The 17,550-nt window shown below is 38.6% G+C and overlaps 1 protein-coding gene across 1 annotated transcript; it reads left to right on the forward strand.

Annotated features, from left to right (window-relative positions):
- The first annotated feature begins 6,706 nt into the window (after positions 1-6,706).
- Positions 6,707-12,965, forward strand: PDE12 (phosphodiesterase 12). Its single transcript, XM_060631376.3, has 3 exons — positions 6,707-8,123; positions 9,751-9,829; positions 10,326-12,965. Exons 1-3 carry the CDS (start codon positions 6,819-6,821, stop codon positions 10,766-10,768), a joined length of 1,827 nt encoding a protein of 608 aa, XP_060487359.2. The 5' UTR covers positions 6,707-6,818; the 3' UTR covers positions 10,769-12,965.
- The last annotated feature ends 4,585 nt before the right edge of the window (positions 12,966-17,550 follow it).

The following is a 17,550-nucleotide window of genomic DNA, read 5'->3' on the forward strand; positions in this document are numbered from 1 at the left end:
TGGGCTCATATGCAGTCAGTCCCCACTCCCACATCCAGCCCAGGCAACCACTGATTTGCTTTTGGCCTCTACAGATTTACAATTTCTGAAATTTTCATATAAGTGGAATAAAAAATTATATAGTCTTTTGTGTCTGGCTTCTTCCACTTAATGATAATATGTTTGAGATTCATCCAAGTGTAGTACGTAACAAAAGTTCATTTTCATTGCTAAATAGTCCTCCATTATATATATATGTCATATTTGGTTTATCCATTCACCAGTTGATGTATATTTGGATTGATTCCAGTTTGGAGCTATTATGAATAACCGTGACATTCACGTACGGGTGTGTGGATGAACATACATTTTCACTTCTCATCAGTAGAAACCTAGAGTGGAATTACTGTGTTGAATGGTAAGGCTATGTTTAACCTTTTAAGAAACTGTCAAACTGTTTTCCAAAGTGGCTAAAAGATTTTATATTCCTACCAGCAGTATATGAGGTGTCCAATTTCTCCATATCCTTGCCAACACTTGGCATCATGTATTTTTTTTTATTACAGCCATTCTAGGGAGCACATTGTGGTATCTTGTGTTTTTAATTTGCATTTCCCTAAATACTAATGATGTTGAACATCTTTTTATATGCTTATTATCCACTAACGTATCTTTTTTTGATGAAATGTCTATTCATACCTTTCATCCATTTTAAATTGGATTATTTAACTTTTTTATCAGTTAGTTGTAAGAGTTCTTTATATTCTAAATACAAGTCCTTTATCAGATAATTTGCAAACACATTCTCTTGGTCTATAGCTTACCTTTTCATCTTCTTAATGATGTCTTTTGAAAAGCAAGTCTTTAATCTTTTATAAAATCAAACTCAAGATACTTTTTTTCTTTATGGGTCATGCATTTGAGGTTATGACGTATGAAAGACAAGGTCATGAAGATTTTCTCCTATATTTTCCTCTAGGTTTAGGTTTTATATTTAGATCTATGATCTATTTACAGTAAATTTCTATATTTGGTGAGAGGTATGGATCCAAGTTCATTTTTTTTTTTTTGCATGTAGATATATAATTGTTCCAGTATCATTTTTTTTTAAAAGTTGTCTTTTCCCCACTGAATTGCCTTGGCATGTTTGTTGAAAAAGAATTGACAACAAAAAAGAGAAAGAAAGAAAGAAAGAAAGTTGACCATAATGTAAGGGTTTATTTCTAGACACTCAATTCTGTTCCATTGATCTACATGTCTATTTTTATACCAATGCCACACTGTCTTGATTACTGCAGCTTTATTAAGAATGGTTATAGTTTTAAAATTGGGTAGTGTCAGTCCTTCAATTTTGTTCTTTTATAGAAAGTAGTGATTTTAACTCTTCTACGTCCTTTGCATTTCCATATAAATATTAGGATCGGTTTGTCAATTTCTGCAAAACAGCCAGCTGGGATTTTAATAAAACCTCTGCTTTGAAAAAAAAAAGTTATCTATATATATATATATAATTTGCAGCTTAAAATTCCTCCTTAAAAACTCTATTTCTTAGTCTAAGGGTTAGAAATATTATTTATGAGAGCAGATTTTATTTCACAAGGCCTTGATTATTTAAAAGCACTTATGGACATGACACCAAAGTGTGATTCTCTAATACTATACAAAACGTTTCTTCCACTTATTAAATGTTGAACATGCTAAGAGAACTTCTGAGACTAACTTACTATGCTTTATACTATGCATTATTCCTTTCAAAATTAAAAATGGGATAGCACAGAAATGAGTCCATATGCTTAAGTTCTTTATGGAGCTAAATTGCATATACCTTATATTAAATTATATAACTATATCATATATTACATATACTATGCTATATAGTAAAAGTATATATAATAATATAACCATTGTATATCACAATAACTTTTAAAATAAAAGAAATACTTAGCACTCCTGGTGGGAACGTAAAATGATACAACCACTACAGAATACAGTATTCAGATTCTTCAAAAAACTAGAAATACAACTACCTTATGATCCAGCAATTCCACTTCTGGGTGTGTACCTAAAGGAAAGAGAATCACTATCTGCACCCTCCTGTTCACTGCAACATTACTTACGATAGCCAAGACATGGAAACAACCTAAGTGTAAGTGTCCATCTAAGAATAAATGGATAAAGAAAATGTGATATAGAAAGACAGATATATAGATATTAGAACACTATTCAGCAATAAAAAACGGAAATCCTGGGGTCACCTGGGTGGCTCAGTTGGTTGAGCATCAGGACGTCAGCTCAGGTCATGATCTCACAGTTCGTGAGTTCGAGCCCCATATTGGGCTCAGTGCTGACAGCCGAGCCTACTTTGGATTCTATGTCTCCCTCTCTTTCCGCCCCTTCCCAGCTCATTCTCTCTCTCCCTCTCTCTCTCCCTCTCTCAAAAATAAACATTGAAAAAATTTTTTAAATTTTTTTAACGTTTATTTATTATTGAGAGACAGAGAGACAGAGAGTGAGCAGGGGAGGGGCAGAGAGAGGGAGACACAGAATCTGAAGCAGATTCCAGGCTCTGAGCTGTCCACACAGAGACTGACATGGGCTCGAACTCACAAACCGTGAGATCATGACCTGAGCCGAAATCTGAGGCTTAACTGACTGAGCCACCCAGGTGCCCCAACATTGAAAATATTAAAAAAAAAAAAAAAAAAAAAAAAAAGGGAAATCCTGCCATCTGTAACAACATGGATAGACATTGAGGGCATTAAAAGACAAATAGACAAATACTGTATGATCTCACTTATATGTAGAGTCTTAAAAAAAAAAAAAAAAACTGAACAGATTGGTGGTTGCCAGAGGGAAGGGGAGGGTGGAGAGAAGGGAGATGAAGGAAACAGGTGAGATGGTGAAAAAGGTAAAAACTTCCAGTTATAAGATAAACAAGTTATGGGGATATAATGTGAACCATGGTGACAATAATTAACAATATTCTACCGTATATTTGAAAGTTGCTAAGAGAGTAGATCTTAAAAGTTCTCATCACAAGAGAAAAAAGTATAACTGTGAGGTGATGGGTGTTAACTAAACTTTTGTGGTAATTATATACATGTATCATCAAATCATCATGTTGTATACCTTGGACTAATGCAATGTTATAGGTCATTAATAGCTCAATAAAACTGGAAAAACAATTTTTTTAAGTTAAAGAAACAAATAGAGGGACACCTGGGTGGCTCAGTTGGTTACACAGCCAATTTTGGCCCAGCTCATGATCTCGTGGTTCCTGAATTCAAGCCCCATGTAGGGTTCTCTGCTGTCAGCATGGAGCCCTGCTTCAGATCCTCTGTCCCCACCCCCTCCGCCCCTCTCTTGCTCTCTTCTCTCACTCTCAAAAATAAACATTTAAAAATACTTTTAAAAAATAAAGGAACAAATAGAGATTGGTCCCTTAAACAAAAGCAAATGAAAGTTATCAGATTTTGAATACATAAGGAAGTAGCAGATTACCCTGAAGTAATAGCACCAGGTACTACTTAAAATTTCTAAGTACTATCACTCAAAACTACAGTATCATGTTGACCTTAAGTAAAAAAAGATAAAAGTATATTATAAATTATATTGTTAGCTACCAATGTTATTAACCAAATAATGACAAGAAACTAGTCTTCACATAGTAATCTTTGCAGATATATGTATAAGTAACAAGAAAAGTCCATCAACCATAAGTTTTCATTAGTGAAAGTTAGCCTGTATTCCTTGGTATAGACTGAAAATGGATGAATACAATGATTTTTATTAGCTGCTTCTGCTTTTGGTATCAGGGTATTGGTTCAGCCTTCTGATCTCAATTTTTAATTATATAATTATAATGTATATATTTTAAAAGTTTTTTTAAGTGTATTTATTTTGAGAGGCGGGGGTTGGGCAGAAAGAGAAGGACAGAGAGAGAATCCCAAGCAGGTTCCACACTGTCAGCGTGGAGCCTGATGCAAGGCTCGAACCCACAAACTGTGAGATCATGACCTGAGCTTAAAGCAAGAGTTGGAGGCTTAACTGACTGAGCCATCCAGGCACCCCGATAATGTATATAATTTATGTGTATAATTATGCTATAATTCAGCCTCATAAAAAGAGAGCTTCAAATACACCATTTATTATGTATTATTTTCAAATCTGTTGAGTTCAAAACAAGTTTTATTCTTTTATTATTATTATTATTATTTTTTTTTTTTTGGTGCAAAAAAGGTGATTTTATTAAAGCACAGGGACAGGACCCGTGGGCAGGAAGAGCTGCCTCAAATCAAATTTTCTATAGGAAGCTGTGATACTTTGAGACACTTTCTCTTGAAAGAACTGACAAAAGACAGTGACAGTGTAGCTGGAGCACTGGAGTGCAAGAGCACCAGGCTCTGGGAGTCCCAAACAGACCAGGTTTGGTCACTCACCCCAGACAAACTCCAAAGGCAGAGAGATGAGTGGCGGGGAAACAAGTGTTTATTTCACTGAGGCCAACAACGGGAAGACAGTGGCCTCAAAGCCAGTCTCCAAAGTGCTGAAAATAATTGAAAGTGTATATAAGGAAAATGTGGGCAAAGGTCAGTGGGTAGCTGCAGGCAGGTAGTAAAGACCAGGTGGTTCATTGTCACAGGGCAGGTCTTGCTGTCTCGGGGCAATCTTTATTGCTCAAGGGGGTAGTTTTGGTACCCATCACAAGATGCACTGCCTGCAGGGTCTTTTGCCTGAGTTAGAAGCTGGAAAGAAGAATGTAATCAAGTAGAAAGTTTGAGGTCAAAATGGAGGTATTTGAAGTCGTCTTTCAAAAAGAGTAAGGTACTGAACCATGGGTCCATTATATTCCAATTTGTGTAAAAAAGTCGTTGGAAGGTACATACATATTCATAAGTGTTTGTGTATTCATAGGAGTCAGCAGTGGAAAGATTACCTTTTTTTCACCATGGGTATGTTTTACCCTTTCAAAAAAATTAAAAATACATGTATTTAAAACTAAGAGAAGTATGACACTTAAAGTCATCTGTCTCAAAACCAGGTTTAAGGGGTGCCTGGGTGGCTCAGTCAGGTAAGTGTCCAACTCTTGGTCTCGCCTCAGGTCATGATCTTAGGGTTGGTGAGTTGGAGCAAGCCCAGCTCCTCACTGAGACTGGAGCCTGCTTGGGGTTCTCTCTGTAACTCTACCCTCCCGCTCCCTCAAAATAAAGTAAATAAACATAAAAAAAAAAAAAAAAAAAAAGACTGCTAAGCATTAAATTATATCCGTTTGCTTGAACGAAACTCACATTTTCTAGTAGGGCTTCTATCTTTCTTTAAATAGGCTGATTTAAGATTGACTGGACTCTGCAAAGTTGCATGAGGGCAAATGCTGTAGATAAGAAAAATGCCATTTAAAAATTCATATTTGTAAATGGGGTTCTATAAACTGGACTACTGAGGCTTATTTTCTTTATTCCTTAGGTTAGTCCCAGCTAACACAAAGTAAAGACTTTTATCCCTATACTGTAGCCTGGCATTGCATATATACTATCAGTAGCCAGTCACCTTATCAAATATTTGGTGGGTGGGGAGAGGGGAGGACAGGAACAGAAATTTCAAATGATTGCAAACTTCATCCTGCTTTTAGAACACAGTTGAAAAGGTCTATTTTCTTCGTGGTAAGACAGGGGGAAAGGTATGGCTTATTATTAGATACCCAGTAAGTAAGCATTCTAGTTGTAGGATAAGGAAAAGTGGATACAAATAGAGCATTTGTGGACAGAAGTGACTTCCCAATTTGTTTTTTGAATCTTCAAGGTGTTGTTTTTTTTTTAATTTTTTTTTTTTAACGTTTATTTATTTTCGAGACAGGGAGAGACAGAGCATGAACAGGGAAGGGTCAGAGAGAGGGAGACACAGAATATGAAGCAGGCTCCAGGCTCTGAGCTGTCAGCACAGAGCCCGACGCGGGGCTCGAACTCTACAGACCATGAGATCATGGCCTGAGCCGAAGCCGGCCGCCTAACCGACGGAGCCACCCAGGCGCCCCAAGGTGTTTTTTCATCTAATCACAGAATATTAATTATATTCAACACAGTCCCTCTTGAAACACTTTATTTGGCTTTCAGCGAAGCTACACTGTCTATTCTCCATCTCATGAAATCTGTGTGTGACCTTCAGCAGGTAACTTAGTCACTCCGGACCTCGCAACTACAAAAAAATGTTTTTTAACGTAGTCGTCAAACCCTAAGTGCTAACTTTTGTATAACGCTCGTCGTTATTAACTACCACAAAAACGGCTGTGTCCTTCTGCGCCGGCCAGCCTGAGGCGAACCCATCCACAACTCGGAGAGGGCGAGCAGCATGGAGAATGCTATGGAAAGAAACTGGGCAACGCTTTCCAAGGTCGGAGGCAGCTGGCAATCCCAGTCGAGCTCCCCACGCTCTCGCGCAGGTCAGCCCGGCAGCTATAGCAGACAAGAACGCGGACTAGAATCCAAAAACACCACGACGACAACGCCCCAGCTACTTCCGCACTTTTCCTTCAGCCCCATAACTGTACTTTCGCTAAAAACATGGGAGTCTAATATTTCCCTCTGGCACCTTTACAGTTGCTTTATTCCCCCCTCTTTATGGCTTTATTTGAAGATAAAGATTAAGTTGGAAAGGATCAAAGACACGTGTGACTATGGAAAAAGGGATCAGTTGAGCGTCGTGGCGAAAGTGCGGAGCGGAAGGACTCCGAGCGCCCTCCCCATCCCCAGCCGGAAGTTGTGGGACTGAATGGATCACGGAGCCGGCGGCTGTAGCTCTCCAGTCTTCCTCTGATGCTTGGCGGCCGTTGAGCCACCAGGTTCATGTGGAGGCTCCCAGGCTCTCGCGCCGCGCTTCGTGGGGTCCGCACGGCGGTGGGGCGGCACACTCGGGCCGAGGCGGCGACTGAGACGGCGGCGGGAGCGATGGAGCGCGCTGTGGTGCGCTGTGTGCCTTCGGAACCGAAGCTAAGCCTGTCGTTCGCTTTGGCAGACGGCAGCCACAAGAACATGCAGCGCGACCAAAGCGAGCCGCTGGGTCGGGCCCTCAGCCGGATTGCTACCAACGCCCTCAAAGGCCACGCTAAGGCGGCCGCCGCCAAGAAGAGCAGGAAGAACCGGCCAAATGCAAGTGGCGGGGCCTGTGCGGGGCCTGTGCCGGAGCCGGCTGCGGCCTGCGAGCCCGTCGTGAAGCTGTACTACCGGGAGGAGGCAGTGGCTGAAGACGTGCTCAACGTGGACGCCTGGCAGGACGGCGCGGTGCTGCAGATCGGCGATGTCAAGTACAAGGTGGAGCGCAACCCGCCCGCCTTCACCGAGCTGCAGTTGCCACGCTACATCATGGCCGGCTTCCCGGTGTGCCCCAAGCTCAGCCTCGAATTTGGGGATCCCGCCAACTCGCTCTTCCGATGGTACAAGGAAGCCAAACCCGGAGCGGCGGAGCCTGAGGGCGGGAGCCCCTCGTCATTGTCTCCCTCTTCACCCTTTCCTAGTTGGACAGAGACGGGTGTGAACGAACGCGTCTACACGCCGTCCAATGCAGACATCGGGCTACGACTCAAGCTTCATTGCACCCCAGGCAATGGGCAGCGCCTCGGGCCAAGCCGGGAGTTGGAAAGTGTGTGTCCGGTGGAGGCTGGGCCCGGTACTTGCACCTTTGACCAGCGGCATCTCTACACCAAGAAGGTGACGGACGATTCTCTCATTCGCACTGTGTCTTACAACCTCCTGGCTGACACGTACGCCCAGACTGAGTTTTCGAGGAGTGTCCTGTACCCGTACTGTGCCCCTTATGCCCTCGAGCTCGACTACCGCCAGAACCTCATCCAGAAGGAGCTCGCGGGCTACAACGCTGACCTCATCTGTTTGCAAGAGGTAGATCGCAACGTGTTTACCGACAGCTTGGTGCCGGCCCTCGAGGCCTTTGGGCTGGAGGGCGTGTTTAGAATCAAGCAGCACGAAGGCCTGGCTACTTTCTACCGAAAGACCAAATTCACTCTCCTTAGCCAGCATGACATTTCTTTCCACGAAGCCCTGGAGTCCGACCAACTTCACAAAGAACTGCTGGAGAAACTAGTTTTGTACCCGTCTGCGCAGGAGAGGGTGCTCCAGAGATCTTCTGTCCTCCAGGTAAAGTAGCTCCACCATTCTCTTTACATACACATCGATTTTTAGGGGCGTGGCAGGTTTTTTCAGATTTTACTGAAAGGTGTTCGCTCTTTTATCTTCAGCACAAAGGTTAGCTTTCATTCGTTCATTGAGCAGATATTTATTGAGCACCTTTACTGTGCCACAACAAGCTGCAGGTTGCCTTGAACAGATTAGCGGACTTTCATAGTGCTTACACTCTTAATGGGAGAGACACATGCTCAGTACGCTCAATACAAGAACATAGTAATAGCTAATATTTTCTCACTTCTTGCCAAGCACTGTTCTGACACATTTTAAAACTTCAAACAAGGGCGCCTGGGTGGCTCAGTCGGTTGAGCATCAGACTTTGGTTCAGGTCATGATCTCACAGTTCGTGAGTTTGAGCCCCCTGTCGGGCTCTGTGCTGACAGCTCAGGGCCTGGAGCCTGCTTCGGATTCTGTGTCTCCCTCTCTCTCTGCTCCTCCCCTGCTCACACTCTGTCTCTCTCTCAAAAATAAAGATTAAAAAAAATTTTTTTAAAAACCTTGAAAGGGGGGCGCCTGGGTGGCTCAGTCGGTTGAGCGGCCGACTTCAGCTCAGGTCACGATCTTGCGGTCAGTGAGTTCGAGCCCGCGTCGGGCTCTGGGCTGATGGCTCAGAGCCTGGAGCCTGCTTCCGATTCTGTGTCTCCCTCTCTCTCTGCTCCTCCCCCGTTCATGCTCTGTCTCTCTCTGTCTCAAAAATAAATAAAAAACGTTAAAAATTAAAAAAAAAAACCTTGAAACAAAAAAATTGAAGTAAAAAAACACCACAAAGCTTTTAAAATTTAGGTGTCTGGTATGTTTAATTAAGTATTCCATAAATATTAATATTTTAATTTTGGCTCACAGTAATCCTGCCATTTCCGTTTTACAGATGTTATTATAAATAGGGAAGTGGTCAAGTTTACTTAATCCAAGTTCACACAAAGTGAAGCCAGGATTCTTACCCAGTGAATTATATTCCATCATCACTGAGCAGAGTATTAAGCTGCCTTAGTTTTTAAAAAAACAATGTTATTTGTAGATTTGTCCAGCGTTTTTAGCTAACTGGTTTTGTTCATAGTAAGATTTTAGAGTAGCTACTTTTTTTTTTTTTTTTTTTTTTTTGAGCATCCAGTGTGTTTCCTGAACTTCTGTAAGCTCATTTAGTTGGATCCATACAACAGTCCCCCTTGAGGTGGATATTGCCTTTTTTTAAACCAGTGACCAAGCTGGCTTAGGAAAAAAGTATCTCTCTTCAGGTCACACTGCTGTGAATGTTTAAGAGTGGGGATTCCATCTGGGTGGACCTGACTCCAGAGCCTGCCCTTATCCACTTAAAAACAGTCTCTAACCTTAGTGTTATCCAAAATATGTCCTTATTCCCTGTATATGTTGAACTGTTATTAAGACATGTTAGGCTGAATGAATCCTATTCGTGTGTATTCTAAAACTTGTAGCAAAAGTTTAATTTAATTGCGATCATACTTCATTAGTCAGGGAAGGTTATGAAATGTCCGTTCATCATATATAGTCTTAGATTTAAAAAAAACATTCAGGAAGTTGGCAGATAGCAACTGAACTCTTGGCACTTGGTTTATTTTAGGTTTCTGTTCTTCAGTCTACAAAGGACTCTTCTAAAAGGATATGTGTTGCTAATACCCATCTGTACTGGCATCCAAAAGGTAGGTTTTATTGGTTTTCACAAGTGACATAACATGGTAACTTAAACTCAGTAAGGCTGTTTTACACACATACATCTTTTTTGTTTCTTTCAGTTTTATTGAGATGTAATTGTCATAACAGCATGATGCAGTTTAAAGTGTACAGCATAATGACACATATTGCAAAATGATTACATTCATCACCTCATATAGATCTGAAAAAAATACATTTTTTTTCTTGTGATGAGAACTTTTAGGATATACTCTCTTAGCAACTTTTAAATATACCGAATAGTAGTGTTAACTGTGGTCATCATGTTGTGCATTACATCTACAGTACTTATGTATCTTGTAACTGAATGTTTCTTTTTCACATTTGGACCAGCTTCATCCAATTCCCCTTCAAATATAGATCTTGAATGTCACCCAGATAGTGTATGTAGTTTTGGGGCTTTTTTTTTTTTCTTTTAAAGGCAACTTTAAAAAATACTTACATTAATGTTTTTTATATTCATAGGTGGGTACATTCGTCTCATTCAAATGGCGGTAGCCTTGGCTCACATTAGACATGTCTCGTGTGATCTGTATCCTGGCATACCAGTTATATTTTGTGGAGACTTTAATAGTACCCCATCAACAGGAATGTATCATTTTGCTGTCAATGGCAGCATTCCAGAGGACCATGAAGACTGGGCTTCCAATGGGGAAGAGGAACGTTGCAACATGTCTCTCACCCATGTCTTCAAACTGAAAAGTGCTTGTGGTGAACCTGCTTACACAAACTATGTTGGTGGCTTTCATGGATGTCTGGATTACATTTTCATTGACTCAAATGCTCTAGAGGTTGAACAGGTGATTCCATTACCTAGTCATGAAGAAGTCACCACTCACCAGGCCTTACCTAGTGTTTCCCATCCCTCTGATCACATAGCACTTGTGTGTGATTTAAAATGGAAATAGATTCGTGTTTAATGGAATTTAAGTCTCTTTAGTAGGAAATTTAATATGAATCAGAGCTTATATGTAACCTTCAAAGAGGAAAGCTACACAGACACCGAGGCAAAATGTTTTTATTCTGTGTTCCAGTGTCTTCATTACATGACTGTTCATAATTGCAGTTTCTCTACTTTTTTTTTCCCTAAGGTTGAAGGAAAAACAAATATATTTATGACTACCAGGAAGAACATTGAATTATGTACATTTTATAAGTACTTTTTTTTTAGCTAGGAATTAAGAATTTTGTAAAAAAAAAAAAACCAAAAAACCATTTGAATGATCCTATAATTTTTCTATCATAACACATTTCAAATTGAATCATGTTTGTATAATTAGGGGAAAAATGCATATGGGTTAAGGTGAGAGGCCTAAGTCTGACATGAGCGAACATTAGGGTCTACCTCTACCTCAATTTGGTTAGCAATTTAATACAACTTCAGAGCTTTAACGAAAGATTAAAATGTGCCATCCACCAAATGTTATTGCTCCTCATCTTTCATTTTTCAATCAACATAAGATATTTTAATTCTCTTATTTGTAGGATTTTACTTTCTAGTGTATGGTACAAATGAACACATTTATATTATTCTAGCCAGCTCATTTGAACTTTTAGGATGCAAGCACAATTTAGTATTCAAAGTGAATAGCAACATAGTCAACTTGATCCCATTTTTCTTTAATTATTCTTGCCCATGAAAAACGTTCATAAATCATCAAGGGTATTTGGCCATATGATATTAGAGAATACAGCATAATACATTACTTTATGAGAAACTGTCTACTGATATGGGGTTGACATTTTGGGAGAACCATAGAGCATTTCTATGCTGGAAGTATTTTTGAAATTGTTGGTCTTTATAAATAGGAGAAGAAGGAGTAGCGGATCTTTTGGGCATTTCTGAAATAAACTATTCTTTTTATAGACTTGAGCATTACAATTTGAGTTATAGGAAAACACTGTATATATAATTTATATGCTGTAAAAAAAAAGTTTAAATATGAAGCCAGACTTTTTAAAATTAGGAATTATAGTTTTACTGATTAGTTTCTAACCTAGAGTGGTAACTGGGCTCTTCTAACTCAGTTATCACCATACCTTATTTGTAATGCTTTAGCTGTTGCTTTTTGATGTTCAGGGTAACTAATGTTATCTCCTACTTCTGCAATTAGTTTCTAGCTTAGATATGAAAAGCTCACCCACTTCAAGAAGAGTTCTGATTTTCCACAGTCATGAGAGTTTTTGTCTCAAATTCTTTAATCTCCAAACCCAAAACCATAAGAACTTTCCTCTTTTGATAAAATAGGCTGTACTTCCATATTCTGCTCACTGTCCAATGTATTGTTAACTCTTAGTAAGTTTGAGAACAAGAATTTTACTTCGTTCAGATTGAACCTTGAAGTACTTAAAATACTGGAAAAGAAAAATTAAAGTGGCAGTTTCTTGGGATCTTGTTTAGAAAAAGCTATAAATAAAAATTGATGCTACCGAATTGTGCCTTCCTAAATAACATTTTTGAGAGCATTTTAACATCAGTTTACAACTACATGAATATGTTAAAGCCAGAATCTGATTCTTTTGCAAAATACATCCTTTTTTTTTTCCTTTTTAAAATGTGTTTTTGGTCTGCTTTCAGACATGTTGACAGGACCCTTAAAATAACTTGAAAAAAAGTTTCTAAGCAAAAAGTTGAGAAACATTTTGAAAGAAGAAATTAAGTTACATACTTATTCATGCTCATGAGAAAAACATTCGGATTCTGTATTAACAAACACCCTGGCTAACTAGATTGAACTCTAGTCAAAGGAACTAATCACTTATCGAAGATTCCACGTCCTGAGTCTTTAAATTTTATATTTACTGACTTAACAGTGTGATCTGATTATAGACAGGCATTTCAGAATAGGAGAAGGTAGATTATTATTGTGAAGTGCCATATACTCTGGTCAAATCTCCAGTATATAGATAATGTTAGTATGATTGGAGTCCAAAGTAGGGAACGCTAAGAAAATTGTATAAATAGGATACCAAAATTACCTTGTATTCATGAGTTAGAATAAAGTGTTATTCAGAAATGTTTATGTGCTTAAAGCCATGTTTGTGATTGAATTTTTCTATTACATTTGGATTTTTTAGTACATTTAATAAAGTATGGAAAGTCTAGCACCTCTATAGTGAACCCATTTTATGATGTCACAAGGTCTTGCTATAGGAATTAATATTCCAAAAATTTTATATTATTATAAATAAAACTATAGAACACTGTCCTCTTAAGTGAACTCTTACACAGTTGCCACTACAGACATATGCACTGGTAGTTTATGTTAGCAAAAAAATCATTTCTGGCTATAAATGTGATGTTCTTTAAAATTCTCAATACCAAAATCAGTTGTTTCAAATTTCCAAGTATTTCACTGTGTGGTGACTTTTCTGAAAACTAAGGCCTCATATCAGAATGTGGTAGTTTTAGACTGGAGGTTTATCTGAGAAACAGTACAAAGGAGAAGGTTCAAAGAAAACCACCGTAGGAAGATGTTCCTGGTGGAAGTTGACACCATTAGATCTCATATTCTCCAACTGTGAAATATAGGCAGAGGTTCCCTACAAACCTGGTTTGAGGGCAAACCAAAATCCATGTTAATGAATGTTAAAGGTTTGCATTACTAGTTGATCATAAAATCCACAAGACAACACAATAGGGAAAATCTTTCCTCTAAAAAATTGTAGCCAACACTAGTTTTCTAATCATAATTCAAAAACATTTCAATGTTTTGCTCAATCTAGAACTTCTATCTAGATTTCATTTAGGGTAAGGAAATAATTTTAAGAGCTCATTTGGGTAATCAAATTCTGTGGTCCCACTTAATGAGGAAGTATGCTTTAGCATTGAAGGTACTAGAGCTGTATTGGGTGATTTTTTTTTTTTTTTTAGCACTAACTTGAGGATAAGTATATTTTGAGATGACAATACCAAAGCATGTTTTCAAGTGAAGTGAAATTCACATAAGATGAACCATTTTAAAAATTATGATTCCACTGCATTTAGTGCATTCACAGTGTTGTGCAGCCATTATCCCTAACTAGTTCCAAAACATTTTCATCACCCCAAAGGTAAACAGTGACCCATTAAGTAGTCACACCCCATTTCCTCCTCCCTTCCAGACACTGGCGACTACTAATCTGCTTTGTGCCTCAATTTCTCTGTTTTGGATATTTCATATAAATTGAATCATGTAATATATATATGACCTCCTGTGTCTGACTTTCCTTTATTTAGCTTAATGTTTTTTAAGATCTTCCATGTTTTCTATTATATATATTCTATTGTATGGTTATACTACATTTTGTTTATCCCAATGGATGTTTGGATTGTTTCCATCTTTTGGCTATTGTGAATAATGCTCCTATGAATATTCACGTACAAGTTTTTGTTTGAGCACCTATTTTCAATTCTTTTGGTTTGGTTATATACCTTTTGAGAAACTGCCAAAATGCTTTCCACAATAGCTACACCATTTTACATTCCCACCAGTGATGTATATGAGAGTTCATTTCTCCACATTCTCACTGATATACGTGTTATTATAGTCATTCAAGTGGGTGTGAAGTGGTATTTCTACCAATGTATTTTTATCTTTTTTAGTTTAATTATGTCATTGCAGTCATGAACTAGAGTACTCACAATGGATACCCAACCTCCTATATTTTTTTCCAGAGAGCTCATCTTCAGCAATTCCTACTTAATCTTCCAGCTTTTGTCAAGTTGCAAAGGTCAGTCCCATTGCTTCTTTGGGAGATAATTGGGAAGAAAAGCATAAAAAATACAGAAGTCCTGGAATGTAAATAAATTAGAAAGAATAAGCAGCCAAAGGGGGAAAAAAACGTCACTTAAAAAATGTAGATCTACGTCGGTGATTTCAGAGAATGAACTTACCAACATTGGCTTTTTTTTTTTTTTAATTTTAATGTTTATTTATTTTTGACACAGAGACACAGAGTGCGAGCAGGGTAGGGTCAGAGAGAGGGGGACACAGAATCTGAAACAGGCTTCAGGCTCTGAGCTGTCAGCACAGAGCCCGACACAGGGCTTGAACCCACGAGCTGCAAGATCATGACCTAAGCTGAAGTCAGACACTCAATCGACTAAGCCACCCAGGCGCCCCTCCAACATTGGCTTTTAAATGGCTTAGCCATGCTCCACTATTACCTAACACTTTTTAAATCCCATTTTAGGTACAGAGTAGCAGATAGCAAGAATGCCTGAAGACAAATCCCTGAAAAACTGAGATGGCTATGGCTGAATATAACTCACCAAGTTATAACGCAGAACCATAAAAAAGACTAAACTCTGCTTATTAAAAAAAAATAGGTTTTGAAAAGAAACCTTAACAAGGTGAGCTCACTGAGTTAATATATTAAAAATTATAATATGGAACAAAATTATTTTGTAAGTTGGCCATCTTTACACTGTATTAAATAATATTGAAGTCAGATGCTAAAATTAACTTTACATATAAATGATAAACATATCTTTAAGTTGTAGACCTTAAAAATACTAAATCTTCTAGTTCACCTGGCTGATGCCATCCTCTAGAACAAGCACCTACCAGCTGGATTTGTGGTTCCACAACAAAGTCTCAGCTGTTAAAATCCATGTTCATATTGTCAGTGTTAGGTTTTTCCTCATAATCTTCAATTTCCTAGAGAAACTTCATTGACAACAATCATTCATCTCCATCTTCTGTCCATTTTGAGTTGATTGTATGTTAAAGGGTTTATATGATGCAATCCATTTTGCCTAATAACTCACTCTACTGGTGTTAGATTGTTGCTCATGTTCATCTTCGTGTATTGAAGTATTATTCCTAGTTTACATTTTGCATCTCATTATTGTTCTTGAAACTGAAAACAGTTCAGTAGGGAATTGGATAGGCTTCATGTGGAGTTCTCATATTGAACAATATACACACTTTTAATAGTACTACATACAATCTTTATTTCCCATGTGGAATAGTTTGGAGAAATGGTGTATCCAGGGATAAAAGCATTTAGAAATAAAGCTGGCCTTCCTCAAAAGCTGGATTAGGTATAGTGTTTTCAGTATCTTAAACCAAAGAAAAATATTTCTGCTGAAGCTGTAAAATTTTTAAGTACTCTAAATAATGGAATTATATTACCCTTTTCATCCTTTTATTACATACCTAAAACAATCTGGCTTTTTACAGCCTGGCTTATATCATTTTTCTTCATCCTGAATGAAAGAATCCCACAATAGTTCTTTCATCCAAAATTGATGTTTATTTTTCTCTTTAAGGGTTTTTGTCACTGCACATGAAATCATTTTTTTTTTTTTAATTTTTTAAGTTTATTTTGAGAGAGAGAGAAAGAGAATCCCAAGCAGGCTCTGCACCATGAGTACAGAGTCCAATGCAGGGCTCGAGCTCATGAACTGCAAGGTAATGACCTGAGCTGAAGTCGGATGCTTAATGGACTGAGCCACCCAGGTGCCCCCATGAAATCAATTGTTAAAGACTGGCATCAGAAACAAACTCCATACTCACTACCAGTCACTCCCTAAACCCACCTTTCCCCTCAGCTCTTGGCAACTGCTTACCTATGGATTTACTCTATGGATTTGCCTCTTCTGGGCATTTCATATAAATGAATTACGTAGCCTTTTGTGACCAACTTATTTCACTTTGTATGTTTCTGAGGTTCTTCCATGTTGTAGTATGTATCAGTACTTCATTCCTTTTATGATAATATTCCATTGTATGGACATAACACATTTTATTTTATCCATTCATCAGTTGATGGACATTTGGATTACTTCCACCTTTTGGCTTCTATGGATAATGCTGTATGTTTGTACAAGTTTTTGAGTGTGCATGTTTTCATTTCTCTTGGGCATATATCTAGAAGTGGAATTGTTGGATCATATGGAAAATACTTAACCTTTTGAGGAACTGGCAGACTTTTACCCAAAGTAGTTGCACAATTTTGCATTCCCACCAGCAATATATGGGGGTTCCAATTTCTCCACATCCTAACATCTGTTATCTTTTTGATTACAGCTATCCTAGTATGAAATGGCATCTTATTGTGGTTTTGATTTGCATTTACCTGATGGCTAATAATGTTGACAATCTTTTTATGTGCTTACTGCCCATTTGTGTATCTTTGGAGCCTATTTTAAAAATCGTGTTGCCTTTTTGTTGGGCAACCCTTTCCCCCTTTTTATTTTTTTTAATTTTTTTTTCACGTTTATTCATTTTTTGATAGAGACAGAACGTGAGTGGGGGAAGGGCAGAGAGGGAGACACAGAATCCAAAGCAAGCTCCAGGCTCTGAACTGACAGCACAGAGCCCGACACGGGGCTCGAACTCACGGACCACGAGATCATGACCTGAGCTGAAGTCAGACGTTCAACCGACTGAGCCACCCAGGCACCCTAACCCTTCCCCCCCTTTTTAAAAATCATCATTCCTCACTTCTTCAAAGGCTATGCAGGCCAAGGTCAACCTTGGCCAGTCTGCAAAATACATCACTGTTACTGGAATGGCATTGAACCCAGCCTAAGAAAAACCATGCCACCAAAGAATTGATTCGTTCCTGAGAGCCAGCTCCCTGTCTGTAGATGGCAGTGTCAAGCCCCCAAACACCAGCTGAAAACTTAGGTGCCCAATATAATTGGAAGCATACAATGAAAACAATGCAGAAATACCTGACAAGGTCGGGAAGACACCTG

The sequence above is a fragment of the Panthera onca genome, chromosome A2 (genome assembly GCF_046562875.1).
Source record: "Panthera onca isolate mPanOnc1 chromosome A2, mPanOnc1 haplotype 2, whole genome shotgun sequence".
NCBI lineage: Eukaryota > Metazoa > Chordata > Mammalia > Carnivora > Felidae > Panthera > Panthera onca.

Bases quoted from the DNA above. Each gene is read 5' to 3' on its own strand.
- PDE12 (XM_060631376.3), top strand. From the start codon at position 6,819: ATGTGGAGGCTCCCAGGCTCTCGCGCCGCGCTTCGTGGGGTCCGCACG. The intron at 8,124-9,750 runs GTAAAGTAGCTC...GGTTTATTTTAG, and splicing joins AGAGATCTTCTGTCCTCCAG to GTTTCTGTTCTTCAGTCTAC. The intron at 9,830-10,325 runs GTAGGTTTTATT...TTATATTCATAG, and splicing joins TCTGTACTGGCATCCAAAAG to GTGGGTACATTCGTCTCATT.